General features: G+C 38.5%; 1 protein-coding gene across 4 annotated transcripts in view; it reads left to right on the top strand.

Annotated features, from left to right (window-relative positions):
- Positions 1-23,264, top strand: part of LOC109113871 (protein ZINC INDUCED FACILITATOR-LIKE 1-like) — a 90,650-nt gene that overhangs the window by 41,863 nt on the left and 25,523 nt on the right. For all 4 annotated transcript variants that reach the window (XM_019197069.2, XM_010253407.3, XM_010253409.3 and 1 more), the window contains exons 11-12: positions 6,106-6,318; positions 23,049-23,136. In XM_019197069.2, the coding sequence (XP_019052614.1) occupies positions 6,106-6,318; positions 23,049-23,136 (301 nt within the window). The remainder of the gene's footprint in view (positions 1-6,105; positions 6,319-23,048; positions 23,137-23,264) is intronic.

Genomic DNA, 23,264 nt, shown 5'->3' with positions numbered 1-23,264 from the left:
AGATACATGGCAGTGCCGGCCACCTCCACCCAAAACCAAGAGGGTATGTGAGAGTCTTACAGAAAGGTTCGAACTACACTCAAGATGTGTCTATTCTTTCTTTCTGCTACTCCGTTTTGTTGTGGAGTACCAGGACAAGATTTTTGAGATTGGACTTCATGTTCTTTCAAATAAGCCTGAAAGTCCCCATCAAAGTACTCTCCCCCTGAATCAGATCGTTGGATATATTTTTCCTTCGAATTGGGTGGCAACATAGGCTTGGCAAAGTTTAAATTTATGATAGACGTCAGATTTCTTACAGAGGAAATAAATCCAAGTAAAATGAGTGCAGTCATCAATGAAAGTAACAAAATATTTGAACCCCAGTCTAGAAGTAACTGGAGACGACCGAACATCACTATGAATCAAAGAAAAAGGTACTGTTGCATGCTTAGAAGAAGGAAAGGGTAAAATATGACTTTTGCTCAAACAACAAGTAAGAAGTAGTAACATTAGGTAAACTATTAGAAGCAAACAAATAATCAATTTTCTTAGCAAAAGGATGACCAAGGCGTCTATGCCACAAGTTCCATTCATTATTACAATTAAAATGTTCAAAACTAGATGCAGTAGAAAGTAAACAAGAAGGAGAAACTGAATCAACTTTCTTCTTCTCAAACTCCAGAGCAAACAGTCGACCCAGTCTACGCCCCTTCCCCTTCACCTTCCCAGTTTGTTGGTCCTGTATCAAACAACCATTAGAGGAAAACAAAACAGTATTACCATCTTCCACAAGTTGACCAACAGAAATCAAATTAGTTGTTAATTTGGGCACAAATAAGGTCTTGGGTAGGTGAAAGTAAGATGATTTAGAGGTAGATAGGTGTAAATCATCACAACCAAGTATATCTAGTTTTTCACCATTTGTAGTGATAATGTGTCTATTGGAAACATGGGGTTTAGGAGACTGACCAACGGATGCCCCCGTCATGTGATTAGAGGCTCTAGAGTCTATAATCCATACGTGGTTTGAGGAAGGACAAAAGGTAGAAGACTTATCGGACAGGCCAATAGCTGAGAAAGCGGAAGAGTCGAGGACATGAGCTTCCGAATCTGATCTTTAGAAATACCACCAGAAGAGTTATTCTGTGAAGTCACTGATGTAATGGTAGATGAAGTATCTGAATTCTCCATGGTTGTCTGATAGGCTTTGTAAGACCCTTTCTTCTGATTAGATCCATTTTCCTTTGGTGGCCGAGTTGGACATTCTGTAATGGTATGCCCTTGTTGTTTGCAATACGTGCATATGTTCTTCTTACAATGTGAGACAACATGTCCGAACTCCTTGCATTCATAGCATTGAACTCGGGAGAAATCCTTCTTTTCTTTTGATTTGGTTGCCAAGAAAACAACATCAATATTGGTGTCTTTCCTCCCATCAAGAGTGGTCTGTGTAGCAAGTCTAGTTTTAGCTCTCAGAATTTCCCCAAGAATGGTATCTAAATCAGGAAGAGTCCCTTGGCTTAGGATATTAGACCTGACAACTTCAAACTCAGGTCTGAGATGCATTAAGGAATACATAACCTTCCTTCTATCAAAGTGTTCCTTCATATACCTCACACAACAGTCCAATGGATCTTTTCCCATGTGTACTAATTCATATTCTGTCCAGAGGTTAATAAACCCTGCATAGTCCTCCTGGACCTTTCTCTCTCCCTGATAATATGAGAAGATATTGACTGCTATTTGGTATTGCCTAGAGGTGTTTGGTTGCTGATATACCTTTTCAAGATATTCATACATCTCATAAGTTGTTCTATAACCTCGCATAGGAATGGCAATGTCAACCTCAATAGATCCGAGGATCCAAGATGCAATCTTTGCATTGTCAATTTTCCATTGATTTAAGGCCTTAACATCTGAGTCATTAGGTTTAGTTACAGTCCCGTCTAAGAAGCCCCAAAGGCTCTTTGCCTCAACATGAAATTGGAAGTTAAACTTCCACAAGGCATAGTTCGATCCATTGAACTTAACAGGGAAGGACATCTACTCTTTCTGAAGCCATTATCAAACAGAAAAATACTGATTTCCAAGACTGATATCAGAAACTGAAGAAGAGATGATAATAGAGAGGTACCTTTCGATCAGATGTCCAGAAAAGGAAACTGTCACAGTATGCTGAACCAAGAGAAGGATAAAGCCCTTCTTAAACCAAACCGATTTCAACCTGGCTGAAGAGGATCACAAGAACTCCTTTGGGCGACACTAGATCTAGGGTTTCAAGTAGATCTGATGTCTCCAAGTGCAGATTGAAGAGAAAAGATGAAGCTGATGGCGCAGACTTCCCGATTTCAGATCTGTCAAGGTCTGATCGAAACAGCCTTGAAAAGAAAAATCTAGGGCACAAAAGGGTTCCCAAGTATTGTTAGGAAGACCCCTGAATGCCAAAGAAAACAAGAGACAAGGAGGAGAAGAAGAACAGTCCTTGAGAATAGAAGACTGTTTAGAACAGATGCAGAAATCAAAAGAAAACAGCAGAAATCCTTCTTCTAAGGAAGAGAAGATGAAGAAGAAGATGGCGGCAATAAGGGTTCAGAGGAAGAGAGTTTCGAACCTAAATCTCTCCTCTTACCCCTTAACACTATTTTATTAAGTTAAACTTTAATAATTTACAAAGAGGCCCTTAGTTGGGCAAGAAAATAAAAGAACATAACATAGAAAGAATAGGCCCAGAATAAGGCCCATTACAGTAAAGAGCATAAAAAATAAGAAAGGATAAACAGCCTATGGGCCATTCGGCCCATCTTCTCTACAAGAGGTAAGCTCAGTAGTTCAGATTGTGACCTGCTTTGATACCATGTCAGAGGCTGGTCTAGGTTTTGTAAAACAGAGGAGAAAAAGATGGCAGCAAGTTTGTGGGTGTGTCCAATGTGGAGCTCGACACCCTAGAAGAGAACTTTATATTAAAAAAATTGTCCTTAGAGTACAAGAAAGGATAGTTTACAAGAAGAAAATAAAATACAACAAGATTTAAATTACAGAAATAGCCCTCAGCTAGCTCTCTTTATCTCTACAGGAAGGGGATTCAAATAATGCTCTAAAGGAAGGTTTGGTGAAATCAGGAGGAAAAAAAAACTAGTAGTGAGTATTAGAAAGATTCTGGAGTTGTTATGGATGAAAGTGTAGAAAATGAGATGGAAGATCAGGGGGTAAGCAAGGGGGTGAGATCGAATGTAGTAAAAGTAGAAATGGTGGCTAAGAAGAAAAGAATTTAATAGGATCATGTTCAAGGGTTTTTAGAAGAAAGAGAAAGTATAAAACAAGACCAATGTAGGAGAATGGCAAGAATGAAGCTATAGAAAAGGAGGAAGGAGAGGACGATGGTTCAAGAGTTGTTATGGATGAAAGTGTAGAAAATGAGATGGAAGATCAGGGGGTAAGCAAGGGGGTGAGATCGAATGTAGTAAAAGTAGAAATGGTGGCTAAGAAGAAAAGAATTTAATAGGATCATGTTCAATGGTTTTTAGAAGAAAGAGAAAGTATAAAACAAGACCAATGTAGGAGAATGGCAAGAATGAAGCTATAGAAAAGGAGGAAGGAGAGGACGATGATTCAAGAGAAGAAGAGATTATAGTGGATGAAACCCATGTAATTGAAAGGTCAGTTGATTTGGAAAAGGTAGTAAACACTGAGGTCAAAGTGAGCAAGTCATTGGGATTATTTTTCTTAGGAGAGGAATTCACTAGGAAGACAGACATACAAAGAATTGAAAGAGAAATATGCAATGCCTTTGAGGAAACCTGCAGACCTGAAGGAAGTATTTCAAGGTTTGAAGACATTCATAGTGGTCAGAGATCAGCTGGACTTGTAGAGGCTGTCAATGAAAAGGGTGAAGATTTGGGTGCAGGTTAGTTTTTTGAGAACATGGTTTTGGAATTGGAAAGGATTAATGAAGAGTCTAAGGATCTAAAGGATCTCAGGAAGGCTACTCTTGCAGTAAGAAGATTCAGAAGTCAAATAAAGCATCAAAGTGTCTTGGTGTCAAATGTTTCTGTTAGATTAAAAGGGGGTCTATTTGGGATTGGGCCAAACAAGAAGGTGATGAAATGAAGGAAAGAAAGTCTTAAAGAAGAAGGAGAGAGACCTTGTTCTGGATTGTTCTTATTGGGTTGCTAGATAGTTGGCATCTTTTGGGGTTTTGTTTTCTTAGTTTTTTTTTCTAAGTGGGGTTGATTTTTGTTTGAGCTTGTTGTTTGGAAGATTGATATTTTTGGGAGTCCGGCTGCTTGGGTTTGGTTGTTTGTTTGGCTATTTTTCATTGTTGGAGAGTTTGGTTTCTGGTGTTTTTTCTTGGTTGGTTTTTGGTTTGGAGGTGTGGGTGGAAGTTGGAGTTTTTTCTTTTGTCTCTTGGGTGACTTCTGGTCACCTTCCTTGTAGTATTCCTTTTTTAACAAATTTTATTTTATTACCCAAAAAATATCTAAATAGATTCTGTTAGAGAATAAAACCTATTCAAGGACCTCACTTAACAGCTTAAGCTTTTAGGTTGAATGGTTCTTTGAGATGGTATCAGAGCCACTTTGACCAAGTGGTTTAGTGTTCGATTCTCGTCACCCCCATTATAATTAATTAAGTTTCAGCACAAGGTATGGGTGGGCCTGTGCTGTCCATGTTTCAAGCCCAATGGGCTTTCGTGTGAGGGGGCATGTTAGAGAATAAAACCTATTCAAGGACCTCACTTAACAGCTTAAGCTTTTAGGTCGAATGGTTCTTTGAGAGATCACACCCTTTCGTGATCATTCTTCTGTCCTCTTCTTCTAATCTTATCCAGAATCTGCACCGAACTACCAGGTCATGATAAAGAAGTGATCATAGAAAACATTTCTATTTGCATGGCATATTGGATGAAAGCATTGGTTGCCTTCAAAAACTTCTGTACAGGTGACATTATTGGGAACTGGCTGAATGTTGTGAGTTCTTCCTTAGAAAGAGCACTGTTAATCCAAACCTGCTTCCTACCTACCTCATATGCTATTAAAGAACTTTGATGGATGTAGTTTGGGGAATCCAGGTGCTTCAGGTATTGAGGGAGTTCTTAGAAATGGAAATATAGATAGCTTTGTACTTGGGTCCCATAAACTATGGAAACTTTAATGGAGCAGAACCCTTAACTGTTTTGCATGGGTTGAGGCTGGTGAAAGCCCTCCAAAACAAACCTGATCATGGAGGGGGATTCAAAAACAGTAGGCTGGCTGATGAAAAATAGTACCAGTTCTTGGTTATTTTAAAAGAAAAATTAGACTGCTGGTTGTGGGGCTAAATATATGATACAATTGGATCCCTAGATCAGCAAATGCTTTGGCTGATGATATGAAAAGGAGTTCATAGGAACCAAGTGTATTGTGGGGTGGTGATTTCCTAATTTGTAAAAGAAAATATGGGTGGCTAGTGGGATTTGGCCTAAAATGGGTTGTTGGGCACTTCACTTGTAGATAATGTTCTTTCTCCATTATCTAATAAAATCCGACTGTTTCCAATAGAAAATCTGAAATTTTAGGTTGAAATGAATGTCTTCCAAGGATATTGGAGATTCCTTTGGCAGCAAGGTTGTAGATGCTGGTGGATTGATGCGATGTTTAGGGATTCTTTTTATGTGTTTAAAAACAGCAATTATCCAATTATTTTAATTAGCAACTGTTTCTCTATAGATATTTAAGAATTGAATTTAGCTATGTAAAAGGTCCCAATTTATGATAACTTTGATCATGAAATTGTTTGATTCTTTTTTGAGACTAATATCTTCGAGCAAGTTCTTTTTCCTCCATACTGTTATTGGAAGCATTATCTTGTCTAAGATATTAATTTAATTTTCAAAGGGAATTTTCCTCCTAAATGTAATCATCCATTCATTCATGCAACTATATGTTGATGTAAAAGTGAAAATAGTGGTTTAAGTACAAGTCCCTGGAGGACTAAAAAGATATTAATAACAAGGTATCCCTTGCCTAACTATTGAGGCCCTTAGTACATCATAGAATAAATGTCTAATCTTATAACATGATACAATTTTCTTGGGAACATCCAAAATTTCTGCTATACTATCTTGCAAATTTTGGTTTGTTGTAGGAAACATTGCACAAGCATAAAGAACATAATAAAGACGGATGTGAGTCATATGATGCTCTGGAGGCTGCACCTTATACCTCCGATGAAAAAGAAAAGCAAGAAACAGAACAAAGAATCCCACCTTCTAAAGAGAGCCTCTTAAGGAATTGGCCCTTAATGTCTTCTATTATTGTATACTGTGTGTTCTCACTTCATGATATGGCCTACACGGAGGTAATATTTCTTGTTTAGAGTTGTTAATTGTGAATGGTTTTATTCACTTTTTAATGTCTTAGTTACTGCTTATTCAATGAATTCATCATATTAATATCTAGTTACATCCATACATGATTCATATATATTTTTCTACAATGAGAACGTGCCTATTCAATATATAGAACATTACATGGTTGTTTCAGATTTTTTTGATGCAGATTAAGGGCCTGTTCGTTTCCTCTTAACTCTTACCTCTTAAGAGGAATCTTACAACTTTAAGAGGAAAATGGGTGTTCGTTTCCTCTTATCTCTTATTTCTTAAAGAGGAATCTTACAACTTTTGTTTTCCAATGATACCCCCAAAACATAAACAAAAATTCTCATATATAAGGTTAAAATGGACATTTGACAGTTTTCAGAATTCAGAACAACATTCTATGCATTCAGAGTTCAGAGGAAAGAAAAGTTCACCAATACCAATATACCTCTTAATGTAATTATTGCACTTCCAGACGTCAGATGTCAGAGCAAAGAAACATGTGTGTTTCTTTTCAAAGTATATATATCATTGTGAAGTAAGATTGTTATGGCCCGCATTTCCATATGGTATGTCAAATTGAAGTTAGATTGCTGCCTATATGCTTGATTTTAGGGATTTACCTTTTCTCCCTTGCATATTCGCCAGCACTTCTTGTTAATTCCAAACTCATACTCTTGCTCTTTTAAAATTTATGAATAAATAAATATAATAGTCTAGCCATTCCAGTATGCATGATCTAATGTTATTATCTTTCGCTGAATACTGGGAAGTTAAGCAGTTTGATATGGTGCCATATGGTTGGTATGTTACATAGTACATGGTGCTGTGCATGATGATATCTTAGACTCTGAAATGCAGACATGTCTGATATAAGGCAGGAAGTCTTATGGGATAATAGTGTTTTACATAGCTTTAGGAGATGGTTGTAGCTACATAAGAATTGGAATTTGATCTATAAAGGTCTCTAGGTCAGATTCAACAATTTGTTAGTTTCTTATAAAATTTTTCAGAAACTTGGAATATTGAGATGTATGGGTAGTTTGGGCACAAAAGAATGAAAATATTCCTTTGAAAAAAAAAACAAAATTCTGAAAATTAGGGATTTTGGTTGGATTTTTGGATTTAAATTTGGTAAGGTGAATTATATTGGAGTATAATGAGGGAGGTGGATTGGAATATTGGACTACAGGAATTTTTCCTATGTGGGAAGATTCCAAGTAAGGTACAAAAGGAAAAGACTAAGTTTTCTAAAACAAAAAGCTACTTTATACTTTTAGAGATAAACAAATAAAATTTATTAAATATTTGAATTCTCTAAAATCTAAGAAGCTTAAATATCTACAAATGCAGTATTTTGGAGAGAAGTAATTAATGATTAATTAAAATCAATATTAGCAAATCATATTTGTTAACTTGTTGACCTACCTCTAGGTTGTAAAACAATATGTTGTAAGTGGGTATTCAAAAGGAAATTAAAAATACATGGGTCCATTGATAAGTTTAAGACTAGATTAGTAGCTAAAGGATACAAACAAAAAGGAAGGAATAGATTATTTTGATAGATATTGCCTTGTTTCCAAATAGCTATTATTAGAGTTTTAATTGCACTAGCCTCAATATACAGTTTGGTACTTCACCAAACAGATGTAACTTGGGATAGCTTTCTAGAGCTCTTGTGAAAAATTTGGAAATGCACATGGCGTAAACGTGCAAAACCATTAGAACCTCTAGTTTTCTGAATTGTTGTGTGGAGGGCAGTTGCAACTGATTTACATCCAAGGAATCTAGTTTAAGAAGCTTGCTTCACTGGGTTTCTGTAGGCCCTGTGCTATCTTTCCAAGTTTGATTTAAGTCCAAAAGACGTAAGCACAAATGCACTTCAGTTCTCTGTTATCTCAGAGCTTTTATTAATTTTTTGAATTGTGGAGGATTGTTAAGAAGTTTAAATTTTTAATTGAATTTTGGTGAGTTCTAACATTTAATAAGTCTTATTTGTTTGTCTCTAAAAGTATAACCTTTTCCTGTGAAAGTTTTATTTTCTTTTCTTTTGTACCTCTCTTGGAATCTGCCCACATGAGAAAGATTCATCTTTTTCCTTTTTTTCTTTTCTTAAAAAGTTAGTTTTGTCTTGGGCTAGTGGTGAGAGGCTGGAAGGGATATCATACACGCATGCAAGGGCTGGGCCAACTTGGTTTAGTGGGAGTGGTTATGAGTTGCGAGATTCTTGTCATTTGTTGTGAGTGGTTTTGTTGTAATTGTCTAATCCGCTGGAGTCTATTTATGTCTCTTACTTGAGAGGACTCCAACTGATCTATCGAACAGAAATGCAGAACACCACTCCCACTCCAACTACATCTTGCTTGCTTTTGTTGTATCCTAGAGTTTGGATGTCATTTGCCCAGGCATTATAGATATTATCCAAATAGCGAATTATTACATTTGCTACAACTACTTTGTTTCACATTGATACTGCTGTTTCACACCTATGTTTGTTTTTCACCTCCATACTGGTTTGGATTTGTGATATTGTGGTTTCTTGGGCATTTTGGATAAGATTTGTTTTGGATTTAATTGTTTAAATCACGTATTTCCCCCTTATATTTCTCTAACAGCTTGGTCAAAGCATTATATCTTTATATTTAGGTAAAGTATGTACTTGACTTAAGGAGATAGGGAAGTTAAAGATATAGCTTGTCGAATGTTGTTACATTTCTCTCTCTCTATGACCAGCTAAACATTTCTATTGTATTTAGTGTTATCAGCCAGTATATGCATGTGAGGGTGGGCCTTGGTGCAACGGTTGGGTTGCTCCATTGCAACTTGCGTGACCAGGGCTCAAATCTTGAAATAGCCTCTTTGTATGTGCGGAGGTAAGGCTGCATACATCTGTCCCTCCCCAGGCCCTGCATTGGTGGGAGCCTCATGCACTGGGCTGCCCTTTTTTTAGCCAGTATATGTATGCCCTTAGGACAATCCATCTTGCTGCCATAGAAAGAATATTGGCTTACCTGAAGATGCATCCTGGTAGGGGCGTTTTGATTGCCAATCATGGGCATGTGAAAGTTGTATTTGCACTTACAGACACAAACTGGGCTGGTCTATTGATGATAGCGATAAACTTTTGGGGTTTTTTTTGGTAGTAAATAAAAAAGTTATTAATAAAAAGAAGAGTTAAAACTGATTTGGTGATGATAAATCACCAGAAAAGAGAACCACCAACTCATATAACTGATTTGGTGATAAACTTTTGGGTGTTGTGCTTTAGTTGGTGGTAGACTAGTAGTTTGGTGTCTTAGAGGATGAAGTAGATGATTGTAGACGTGTAGCTTGTTCTAGTGCAGCAGCAGAGTTTAGAGTCATGGCTCAAGGTGTTTTTGAGATTTTGTGGCTATGGTCTCTCTTGGGAAGGCTTGATGTTACTTCGGAGAAACCATTGATGCTATATTGTGATAATTAGATTGCTCTAATTCTCACAATCTCATACATCATGATAGAACTAAACATATTGAGGCGGATAGACACTTCATGAGAGAATATCTTTAGGATAAGTTTTTCTTTTCTTTGTTACTTCTAAGATGTAGTTGGCTGATGTGTTCACAAAAGTGGTTCTGATGTAAAAACTAGAAACTGACTTGGGCAAGTTGTGTATGGTTGGTGATGAAATCTATTCTATATGCCACAGAAGGGCATTTTTGTCTTTTCCTTTTTTTTCCGTCTTGGTCGCCCTAACATATAAATAACAATGCTGGCGCTGCCAGTAGTGATTGTTTTTTTGGCTCTCACGTCTTTCTCCTTCTTCTTCTTCTTCTTCTTCTTCTTCTTCTTGCTGAAAACATGATATCAGAGCAGGTCAGTGCTCTGTAAAATCTCCTCAACTGCATCGGCTGATTGTTCTGTGATTTCTGGACTGAGAACAAAGGAAGCATACTGGTGTTCTGGACCTGAGAACTGTTTGGGTGCATCTCCTTCGTCTGTTCTGGGCTAAAACTCGACTGAAGTGATTCCAGGAGTTGTTGACGATTGGCTGAATCTTCCTAAGAGGTCGGCTGTTCTTTTTTTTCTTTGTTGTTCCCTACTGTGTTACTGGAAAACCCAGAATTCTCTCGGACTGATCAGGGACACTTTGTAAACTTTTGTTTTGGTTCTTGGTGCTGATACCAAGAACAAGTTAAGGTTCTTTTGCCTTGACCGAATGATATAAGGTGGGTTTAATCCCTTTGGGGGTCGGATGATCCAGAAAACCCTTTTTTTCTCGTGAAGAAATCTGTAGGTCATGAGTGACCTGGTTCGGATGCTGGTACAGCAGTTGCTTACTGATGTTTGTGGCTAATATTAGCCTTGGGGGATCTGTTACACCTGTGAGAGTGTTCAGGTGACCAGCATCGCAGCAGAAGCTGGTTTTTTTATTGTTATTTACTCAGAGTGAGGGCTGTGTCTTCTCTTGTGTGTGTGTATAGACTGAAATCATGAACGCTGAAGAGTCTGCAACTTCGGGAACCACCATGAATCACAGTGGAATGAGTAGTGGTTATGACTCCATGAATTTCCCAATGACTATCACCTCGTTGGATGGTAGGAATTACCTGGCTTGGTCTAAGGAGATGCGGCTGTATATCACAGCCAGGGGTAAGGCAGGATATATTAATGGGAAAATAAAGGAACCTAGGGCTGGTACTGCAGAGTACGATAAGTGGGACCAGAAAATTGCATGATTATGTCCTGACTTTTGACATCCATGTTACCATCTGTCAAACAGAATTTTATGTGGGCCGAGACAACAAAACATATATGGGACCAAGCACAAGCAACTTACTCAGAGCAGAGGCATTATGCTAGAATTTACCAGCTACAAGCGGAATCTTCGACATGTAAGCAGGGAGAAAGGAACCTATCGACATATTATTCTGCCCTCACTTCAGTTTGGAAAGATCTCGACTATTACCAGAACATTGAGTGGGAAAGTGAAAAGGATGCTAAAGCATATAAAAAGTTAGTTTCACAACAAAGGGTGTTTGCTTTCCTTCTAGGTTTGAATCCCGTGTATAAACCTATTCGTATTCAGATTTTGGGCAGCAAGGATCTTCCGTCTGTCCAAGAGGTATATGCACTTGTTCAGTCTGAAGAGAGTAGGAAGTCTGCCCTCCTGAGGGGGAGACGATTGTTCTTGCTGTAAGGGCTAACACTGGGGCATCGAGAAAAGGGGAAAATAAGAAAAAGACAGATGATAAAGACAAAATGTGGTGTGCTCATTGTCAAAAACCTAGGCACCCCCATGAAACCTGCTGGGAATTGAATGGGAAACCGAAATGGACACAAGAATTGGGTAAGAAATCAGCACAAGATCCAAGCAAGAAGCCATACCAGAAGAAGTTCACTTCGGCTCACTTAGCATCTCATGAACATTAGAGTATTTCTTAGGGCTGCCCCCCTTGTTTTGACCCAAAGGAAGATATTATCAATTTCTTCCATGACCACTTAGAGCAATATGGTAGGGCTCTCCGCAATGCTGATTTTGGACCCACACCTTCTACTTCTTTTGCCTCCTCCTCGGGTAATTCTGCCTCAGCTTTCCATGTGTCTACTGATAACCCAGAATCCCCATGGATTATTGATTCCGGTGCATCCAACCACATGACTGGTAAGTCAACCTTGTTTCAAATATATTCTCTTCTCTCTAGCAGAGATAAAGTGAGGCTAGCAGATGGATCCTTCTCCTCCATTGCTGGTCAAGGATCTATTTTTTGCCTTTTGGCCTCTCCTTATCTAATATCTTACATGTTCCAAAATTACCTATTAATTTATTATCCATTAGTAGTATTACTCATGCTTTGAATTGATTAGTAACCTTTCTTCCACATTCTTGTGTTTTTCATGATTTGGCTACCAAGAGGTCGATTGGTAGAGGGAACATGGTGGATGGTCTCTACGTGCTAGAGAACAAAGTCGGTCTTACAATTTCAGAGTCTTTGAGTCCGTCAAATAAGAGTCAGATTATTTTGTGGCACCACCGTTTGGGCCATGTGTCTTTTAAGTCTTAGAAGTTTTTGTTTCTAGAGTTGTTTAAGTCTTTGTCTGTTAGTGATTTTCAGTGTCAAGTGTGTCAATTGAGTAAACATTGTAGAACCTCATTCCCTTTACGTAATAAAAGATCAGAATTTCCTTTTCACATTGTGTATTCAGATGTGTGGGGACCTATTAATGTTCAAACTGAGAATGGTTACAAGTATTTTATTTCCTTTGTTGATAACTTCTCTCGCTACACTTGGATTTATCCTATGCATTCACAGGAGGAAGTTCCTAAAATTGTGAAAGACTTTTAGCGTATGGTTTACACCCAATTTCAATCTGAGATCCGAATCTTCCAATCAGATAATACCAAGGAATATTTCCATGGAGACCTCATAGATTTCTTTGTCTCTTGTGGCTCTCAACACAGGAGCTCATGTGCCAGAACCCCACAACAAAATGGGGTTGCAGAAAGGAAAAATCGACCTCTCCTTGAAGTTCCTCGAGGATTAATGTTATAGATGAATGTCCCTAAAAGATTTTGGGTGGATGTTGTTCTAATTGCTGCCTATGTCATCAATAGAACACCATCTCGGGTATTGCAATATAGGTCCCCTCATCAGCTCCTTTTCCCTAAAGCTCCTCTGTTTCCTATTCCTATGTGGGTCTTTGGATGTAAGTGTTTTGCTCATGATCTCTCTCCTCATGGTAAGCTTGATCCCAAAGCTATTGTTTGCATTTTTCTTGGTTATCCCCTTGCTCAGAAAGGATATCGTTGTTTTGACCCTGTGTCTAAAAAATACTGTGTCTTTATGGATGTCTTTTTCTTTGAACATGTTTCCTACTTTCCTGTTTCTCCTCAGGGGGAGAGTAGAGTTGAGGAGAAACAGAGCCAGACTCAAGTTTTGTTGCTCTCTATTCCTGATCCTCCTCCATTTTGTGTCTTTCAGAGATTGGCTACAAAAATCATGGCCAGCAGAGTTCAATTGCTGCAGATCCATCGGAAACCATGCCACCAATGCCATCAGAATCTCAGGAGCTGGATCCTTCACCCCACCTAGGTACTATTGTTCTAGTTGATGTTCCTGAACCTATTGATATTGACTCTTAAAGTTGTGATCTGAACCTCCCTATTGCAAAAAGGAAGGGTGTCAGATCATGCACAACACACCACCCTATATCTCTTTTTTTGTCCTATGAGAATGTCTCATCTTCCTTTCGTGCTTTTCTATCTTCCATTGATAGTGTTTCCCTTCCCAAGAGTGTTGCGGAAGCCTTACTTGTTCCTGAGTGGATAGATGCAATGAAAGAAGAGATCAATGCTCTCCACAAGAATGGCATGTGGGAAGTGGTAGATCTTCCTAAGGGAAAGGAACCTGTAGGGTGCAAATGGGTCTTCTCTATAAAACATAAGGCAGATGGGTTTGTTGAAAGGTACAAGGCTCGACTAGTTGCAAAAGGCTTCACACAGGTGCATGGAGTTGATTATGTCGAGACTTTTGCTCCGGTTGCAAAAATGAACTCTATCCGGGTTCTCCTGTCTTTAGTTGCAAATCTTGATTAAGAGCTTCACCAAGTTGACATAAAGAATGCCTTCCCGAGTGGTGATTTGGAAGAGGAAGTGTGTATGACTCAACCCCCTGGTTTCTGTGCTAAGGGAAGTGAACATAAAGTCTGCAAATTGAAGAGATCTTTGTATGGTCTAAAGCAATCTTCGAGAGCTTGGTTTAGCAAGTTTCACCAAGCAATTCAACAGATGGGTTTTAAGCAGTGCCAATCTGATCACACACTTTTTGTAAAGAGGGAACAAGGAAAAACAACAGCTTTGATTGTCTATGTAGATGATATTGTCATCATTGGAGACTGGGTCTCAGAGATTCAAAGATTAAAAAAATTCCTTGCTACACAATTTGAGGTAAAGGACCTGGGGACTTGTGCTACTTCCTTGGTATTTGAGGTTGCTCGCTCTCAGCAAGGCATCTTCCTTTCCCAAAGGAAGTACACCCTAGATCTCCTAAAGGATACTGGGAAGCTAGGAGCTAAACCAACTGACACACCTATAGATGTAAATCACAAAATTGGGGATTTTAGTGGTGAATTCTTGAAAGATCCAAGGCAGTACCAAAGACTTGTAGGCAAGCTTCTCTACCTATCCATGACCAGGCCTAACATAGCATATGTTGTGGGTGTCCTTAGTCAGTTCATGCACGCACCCAAGGAGGCACACCTAGAGGCAGCATACAGAGTTCTTAGGTACTTAAAGAAATTTCCAAGGACAGGTTTACTCTTTAAGAAAAATGGGCACATGAGAGTAGAAGTGTACACAGATGTAGATTGGGCCGGCACAGTGGATGACAGAAAATCCACCGGCAAATATTGTACCTTTGTTGGTGGAAACCTTGTGACTTAGAGAAGCAAAAAACAGAGTGTGGTGGACAAACATTTCATCAACATCTCAGCAACCTAGTTCTCCATGATAGAACCAAGCATATTGAGGTGGACAAACATTTCATCAAAGAGAAAATTGAGAAGAGGCAAGCGTGCACTCCCTACATTAGGTCTGATGAACAACTTGCAGATGTTCTTACTAAAGGATTATGCTCACTACGACATTGTGATCTTTGTGACAAGTTGGGGATGATTGACATCTATGCCCCAACTTGAGGGGGAGTGAAATCTATACTATATGCCGCAAAAGGGCATTTTTGTCTTTTCCTTTTTTTTAATTTTGTCTTGGTCGCCCTGACATATAAATAACAACGTTGGCGTTGCCAATAGTGATTTTTTTTGGCTCTCAGTTGGCATCCATGCCCAACTTGAGGGGGGGAGGGGGGGTTGAGATGGTTTGGTTTATCTCTAGGATTATGTTGTTCTTATTTTACTAGATGACTGTGTAACACTTTTTTTTTTTTTTGTATTTACAATGATAGTATAAAAAGAAGAGAGGGGTGGCTGCCCAGTACTTTTGGCCCTCCAAATTTTTTTCTTCTCTTCTCTTGATCTCTTTCTCTTCTCATTGACACAAAACTAGATTTGATTAGAAAAATTCAAGTTTACAAACTGGAAGTCTCTATGTTCAGAGCAATAAGGAACTCAAAAGCTCTATTTCTTTAGATTAGCTTAACATATTTTTCTCTATTCAAGTACATGTCTCATTTAGTATTCTCATAGTAATCAATCTCCTTGACTTCTACAATTCTTAAAGGGATGAACACTGCATTTTTTTATAATTAAAGAAGAAAAAAGCTTACAATAGGAAGATGGCAGGCAGTCACCCACAAAGAAGAGGCGATCACGACACCAACAGAACTGACAAAGTAAAAACAAACTACAAAAACTTCCTTCAAAACCCACCACTCTACATCCCCTTCCACCCAGACCCTACCACGCCAGCACCATACAAAACAAACAAAACACAAAAAAGGAGAGATGCACTAGCCTCCACTAAATCTCCTCCTCAAGCACATCAACATTCTTCTTGTCTGCTTCATTTTGAGCCTCTCCTTCCCCCACAAAAGCTTTCTTTGAGCTCTCCTCCCTCCTTCTCCCGAACTCTTCAATGGCTCTTCTAGCAAATGCCTTTCCTCCCAAAAAGAATAAATCAAGTATTTTTTCCAATTTCAATAATTTTGTCAACAATTTTTTCATTATCAAATCCTCCTTTTCCATTTTTTTCTTCTGAACTTGTACTTGTTATCCCCCATCCCTTCCCCAATATTCTTGATTTTCTGTTGAGCATTAGCCATCTATGAATCTGAAGTCGGAGGACAAATTGGAACTTGCCCACTAGAATAAACTAACTCCAACGATTTCGTCTTCACATCTGTTGCAAACTTTCTTAAATTTTTTTTGCAGGGCCTGCCCTGACCAAGCTGAGCTTTAATCTAGAGAAAACTTTTGTAACATGGACAATATGTGTCTTACTAGAAGCCCGAGTCTTCTTTGGAGCTAAACCAACTTCCTTCACTTCACTTCTTTCCTCAAACTTCCTCTTGTGACCCAAATCGATACCTAGCTTACCTAGCTTAAGAGATTGTGGGTTTTACATGCTTGAAAATGCTTTATATGTTTGCTTTTATTTTTAAATTTTCATTTGAATACACTTTACACGTTATGCTTATGTATTTTAATTTTAGATAATAGGCTTTGTAAAACATTTATTTTAAAGTTTAAGTTTATATTTTTTATTAACATTATGCTTAATATTTTTTTATTTTTTTTGCATTTTTGTAAAATTTTTTGGCATTTTTTTTTTTATTTTTCTGACTTTTTTTTTATTTTTTAGCTTTTGTTTTTGTAATTTTGTGCCTTGCGCTTTTAAAACACTGATCCCCCATACCTCCCCTCAAACTTCCACTTTCTTCTTTGAAATTATCAAACACGACTCCACCAAAGAAAATCACTTTCTTTAGATTACCCAAATACATCGTCTTAACAGACTTGATCACCGTACACCACTGTAGATCCATAGTAACACAAATGATGCGTCTCCATAGACAGACTAGTCTCACCATTGATACGACCGTTATTGAAACCAACGAACTTCTCCCCTTCGTCCTCTTTAATTTGGTCTTTACTTTCTTGGTCACCTCTCTAAGCCTATTCTTAACTTTTTTTTTTATTTGTCAAAACACACTTTCTTTTAAAAGAGCCTCCTCGTCTCTTAACAACCGGTAACTTGGACAGCCTGTTCTGGTCTCCCCCCCTCTTTTTAAAGTTAGATCTCAAGTGTTGGTCCCCACCCGGGTCGCCATCCATGCCTGTGGCCCAGGATGGCTCTTCCACTCTTTTATTCATGGTTTTCTCCATCTCTCTCCCCGGTCCCACATCTTTAACCTTTTTGACCCTCCACATGTCCTTTCAGCCCCTTTTGCAACTTATCCCCAAAGCTTTCCAAGGACAACAAACCAAGATTAGAATTTGAAACATCCTTAGGTTGGGTACCCCCTTGACTCTTTGAAACCCAGCTACCACCACATAAATCGAGACCCAGTTCACCGCTCTCGGGAAATACTTCTTCTATGGAGTAGAAGGTGAAGAAGGAGATGGTGGCAATAAGGGTTTAGAGTATGAGAGTTTCGAACCTTACTCTCTCTCTCTAACACCCTAACACTATTTTATTAAGTTAAATTTGAATAATTACAAGGAGACCCTTAGTTGGGCAAGAAATTACAAAGAACGTAACATAAAAAGGATGGGCCCAGAATAAGACCCATTACAGAAAGGAACATAAACAGTAAGAAAGGATAAACAGCCTATGGGCCATTCGGCCCATCTTCTCTACAAATACCCAAATTTCCGCAAACTACCCTCATCTTCAACCTCTGAAACCTCCAAGTCGAACAGACTGTTGGACTTCCCATCTGTAACAGAATGGATGAATAATACATAGATTAAGTATTGGCCTTCTATTTAATCTGGGAGAAGGCTGCCATGTTGTGGGAGATTTTTTTTCCCTTTGTTCAATATTTGAGGGATTTTTTTTAGTTGCAATGCATGTATTTATTCAGCCTTGACCTTTATTCCATCTGGTGAGAGGGCTGTTGCTATTTGGGCTATGATTCCTTGTTCAGTTTACTGGACCATTGGGAAGAATGAAGCTTTAGGATCTTAATAAGCAAGGTTTTTCCCCTTCTTTGTTAAGATTTGTATGGATGCAAGTAGTTTCCTTATTGATCAGGCTCTTGTTCTTGAAGATTTCAGTTCATTCAAGATAAGATATTCTGTATATAGATGGAACCATATTTTGTGTTTAGAGGGTACTATAAATTTAAAGAAATCTTTGTTTTTGTCCATCCTTGTACATCCTTGTATAATCAGTTGTTTCGACTAATTAAATAAAAGCATGGACCTATAAACCCTTAGGTTAGTTTTTCTTTTTTAATTTTCCTTTCTTTTGGGGACTATAATTGATGCAAGTGGTTATAAGAATGTTCTTAGCAAACCCCAAAGAGAGAGATTGAAGGGAAGGGGTCAGATAGTAGATCTACAGAATGCATTTGTCAACAAGAAAAGAAGTGAATATTTGACTAGTCAAATCTTGGTCGATTTGGCTGAAATTTGGTGGCATTTAATACACTTATAGTGCTCAAATATTTTAGGTTTTCAGCTTACTGGTATGTGGAAATGCCCAGCTAAAGGCTTCAAGAAGACTGATATTTTGGTTCTGTAAGGCTTGCTCAAAGTCAAAGTCAACAGTGACTTACTATTGGTAGTAATCCTCATAATTACTATTTATAGTGATTATAGTAATTGCTATTTATGAGAGTTGACCTTGGCGCAAAGGTTGGGTTCCTCCATTGAGACCTGGGTGACCAAGGTTCAAATCTTGGAAACAGCCACTTTGTGCATCTGCGGGGTTAAGGCTGCATACATCTGTCCCTCCACAGACCTTGCATTGGTGGGAGCCTCATACACTAGGCTGCTCTTATAGTAATTGCTATTTATTGTAACAGATGACTTACTATTTGTTGGTAATTTTTGGTTTCTTATATTTCCTATGTAAAGAGACTGGGCCGAATGGGCCCTAACAACCTCTCTTGTGATATCTTTTATTTTATCTTTTATCTTATGTTGATGGGCCTCACTTAATGGGCCGGTTATTCATTCTTGTTTTATTTTCTTTGTGTAACTGCCAAGCTGGCCGCCCACTTAAGGGTATTCTTGTCATCATCAAATATTTAGATATTAATAAAATAGGGTTAGAGGAGTAGGGAGAATAATTAGACTTCTTCTTCTCTTACCTCTTCTCTTCGCCATCTTCCTCTCTTATACAATTATTCTGACCTGTTTTATTCTGCTAATCACTAAGTTTAATCTTGATATTAGAGGACTGATTTACATTTTGGTATCAGAGCGGGTTCAGTTCCACTTCCTTCTTTTTCTTTGTTCCTGTACACTCTAAAATCAAGAGAGTGTATGGAGAGATAGGTTCTCTATAGTATAGAGAATCACTTGCCTAGTTGGTAGAAGGGTTTGGAGAGTTTAGTTCTGGCCAGACTTTGCCAAGAAGTGATGCTGTTCTGCTGCTGCCCGAAACCCTAGCCGACTAGAGATTTTCGAGGTTACCAGGAAAGGTGAAGCTTGGGTGTGGCACTCTGTGCTTGGAAGGTGTCTTGTGACTGCTAAAGGAGGGCGGTTCAGGTTTGGAAAAGTTTGGGTCAGTCTGGTAGGTGCGAAAGTATCTTCTCTCTTCCTCCCATCTACTGGACGGAGCAAAACCCTAGTTTTTCAAGTACTCAAGTTCTGGTTTGACTTCAAGTAAGTTTACATAGTCAAAATTTTCTGTTCTTTGATTTCCGTTTGATTAATGGAGGCATACGAAAGTGAGTTCAAGTAGGTGCCAGTTTCTGGACCTGCTTTATAAATTCCGTTTTGACTGGTGTTACCACAATTAATCTAGATGGGACGAACTATCTTGCTTGGGCACAGTCTATAAAAATCTATGTCTGTAGTAGAGGAAAACTCGGGTATCTCACAGGCAGCAAGGTGAAACCCGAAGAGACAGACCCTGAATTTGAAAGATGGATGCAAGAGAACTATACTGTTATAGGATGGTTAGTCAACTCTATGCAACCCCATATAAGCCAGCACTATCTCTGGATGTCTTCGGCTAAGGAGATATGGGACAGTGTAATTGAGACCTATTCACAGAAACTGAATGTAGCCAGAGCATACAAATTGAAAAGTGATGTGAAGAACCTGAGACAGGGGGAGAAGAGTGTGGCAATCTACTACTCTATACTAAAATCCCTATGGCAGGAAATTGATGTTATGGAGACAGTGGTATGGGAGAGTAAAAAGGATGCTAAAATGTATAGAAAGCTAGTGGAGAGAAATAAAGTGTTTGAGTTTCTCACTGGACTCAACCCTGAGTTTGATATTATCAGACAACATTTTGGCCAGGGATGAGGTTACTCTTTCACAGGCATATGCTATGATAAGTAGTGAGGAGAGTAGGCGGCAGTTGCAGTTGCAGAGTCCACCTACAGAACATTTTGCACATGCGGGAATGAAACCAAAGGGCCCTACTGAGAAAAGATAGCATGTGTGTGAATATTGCAAGAAACCACGGCATACAAAGGACACCTGCTGGAAGTTTCATCCTGAACTTCTTCCTGATAGGTTTAAGAACAATAATAACCCTAAGAAGGGCAGTCAGGTGGGAAAATCCAAGACTGCTAATGCTGCTACAGTGCTTGAAGGGGGAAGTAAGGAGAGTGAAGAAAAATCAACTATTGAGCAGTTGGCTGCAATGAAGCTAGATTTTGAGAAGTATGGGAGTCTCCTAAATCACTTGGAAGCTACGGTTTCTTCAACTCACCCTTCCAACAAAACATCATCTTCATCGTCTTTTGCTCACTCAGGTACTCGTGCTTCTACAAATCATGCTTCAGTTTTAGGTAATCATAAAATCCCTTGGATTATTGATTCCGGTGCATCAGACCATATGACTAGCCTATCTAACCTTTATTGCTCATATCACCTCCTCTCTGGGAAAGAGAAAATATCCCTTGCCGATGGGTCCCTTGCCCCCATCTCTGGTAAAGGTGATATAAAGACCTCTAACACCCTGTTCTTATCTTCTGTTCTTCATGCCCCTAAGTTTAACACAAACCTCTTATCTGTTAGTAGCTTAACAAAGTCAATGAATTGCAGCATAACCTTCTTTCCCACTCATTGTGTTTTTTAGGACTTGCAGTCTTAGAGGATGATTGGGAGTGGCCATGAGGCGAACGGAATATACTTTGCTGGACACACTAGATCAAGCTTTGGGACCACCTCATGGAGTTGCCTTAGAGTCAGTCGTGTCAGAGTCACGGGTAATGGCATTGAAGAGGCTAGTAAACTAAAAGCATTTCTCAACTCTGAATTTGAAATCAAAGATTTGGGAGATCTTTGGTATTTCTTGGGCATTGAAGTTGCTCGATCTAAGGATGGTATATTCATATCTCAGCGCAAATATGTGCTTGATCTTCTTGCTGAAACTGGTAAACTTGGAGCTAAACCCATCTCCACTCCCATTGATCCTAATCATAAGCTTTCTGCCACAGATGGTGAACCTTTGTCTGATAAGGGAGTGTTTCAGAGACTGCTTGGGAAGTTGTTATACCTTTGCATGACTCGGCTAGATATTTCCTATGCAGTAAGTATTATTAGTCAGTTTATGCATTTTCCCAGAGATACTCATCTAGCTGCTGCAAAAAGGGTTCTGTGCTACTTGAAAGGTACTCCAGGGAAAGGTATTCTATTTGTTAAGCATGGTCACATGAAGCTGGAAGCCTTTACTGATGTAGATTGGGCAGGATGTATTGATGACAAAAGGTTCACCTCTGGTTATTGTGCTCTGGTTGCTGGGAATATTGTGTCTTGGAGGAGTAAGAAACAATCAGTAGTTGCTAGATCCTCAGCTGAAGCAGAATACAGGGCAATGGCTCATGGTGTGTCAGAATTACTATGGCTATGATCCCTTCTAGAGGAATTGGGGGTGGACTACGAGAAACCTATGATGCTCTATTGTGACAACCAAGCTGCTATCAACATTGCACATAATCTTGTTCAACATGACAAAACTAAGCACATTGAGGTTGATAGGCATTTCATAAGGGAAAGAGTCTTCAGGAGAAGTTTGTTTACCATTTATCACATCAGAAGAGCAACTGATTGATATCTTGACCAAGGGAGTTCCAAGGGGGAAATTGACACACTATATAAGCAAGCTGGGCATGATTGACATCTATGCTCAGCTTGAGGGGGAGTGTAAAGAGACTGGGCCGAATGGGCCCTAACAGCCTCTCTTGTGATATCTTTTATTTTATCTTTTATCTTATGTTGATGGGCCTCACTTAATGGGCCTGTTATTTATTCTTGTTTTATTTTCTTTATGTAACTGCCAAGCTGGCCGCCCACTTAAGGGTATTCTTGTCATCATCAAATATTTAGATATTAATAAAATAGGGTTAGAGGAGAAGGGAGAATAATTAGACTTCTTCTTCTCTTACCTCTTCTCTTCGCCATCTTCCTCTCTTATACAGTTATTCAGACCTGTTTTATTCTGCTAATCACTAAGTTTAATCTTGATATTAGAGGACTGATTTACATCTTCCTAGAACTAGTGAGTTATAGTGTCCTAATTTGAAAGGGAAGTCTCGTATAGCCCGCAGCTATTGTAGAAATTATTTTTGTTTCATCTTCTATTTTCTGTCCTTTATTTGTCTACTTTTACTAATACCTGTAACTGAAGCCTATTGTTGCATGTTAGAAATTTTCTACTTCAATAACTTTCTATTGACACCCATGTCATATGAAATTAGGTTCATTGTATAAGGGCTTCCTAATAACCCATGTATTTTCTTAAACAGATGTGTAGAGACAAATTTTAGACATCTCGATTGACTTGCATCATGCACAGTTTATGTTATTATCATCATAAAACTGGTATTTTTGTATTATACACAAATCTTATGGTACATGATAACTTTTAACTTTGAGGATTTTATAACATGTGAAAGGAAAATGAAACTTAATAACATGAAGATTAGAAAATACATTGGTGTTGTAGTTTTCGTAACTTACATTATTCTTTGTGCTTGTTGACAGAAAATGGATTTCTGTATCTCTTAACTTACCTTATAGGAATGCTTTTGCTGTGACACTGATCTTTAAGAGTGGTTGATTTTGAAAGCCAAACTTCCTTGTGCAGATCTTTTCATTGTGGGCTGTCAGTCCTAGAAAGTTTGGGGGATTGAACTATTCATCTGATAATGTTGGTGAAGTTCTTTCTATAACAGGTTTGTTGGTATATAGTTAAATAGTTATTCATATCAGTTATCATATTTAAAGAAAATTCCATTATTCTATGCTAGCTCCTAAAACTTGCACATTTATACCCCCTGGTTAAAGTGCATATAACTTCAGA

This window comes from Nelumbo nucifera, chromosome 7 (genome assembly GCF_055504915.1).
Source record: "Nelumbo nucifera cultivar China Antique chromosome 7, China Antique-T2T, whole genome shotgun sequence".
Classification (NCBI taxonomy): Eukaryota; Viridiplantae; Streptophyta; class Magnoliopsida; order Proteales; family Nelumbonaceae; genus Nelumbo; species Nelumbo nucifera.
Note: the sequence above shows the minus strand (reverse complement) of the source record. Positions and strands in the feature narration are given on the sequence as shown.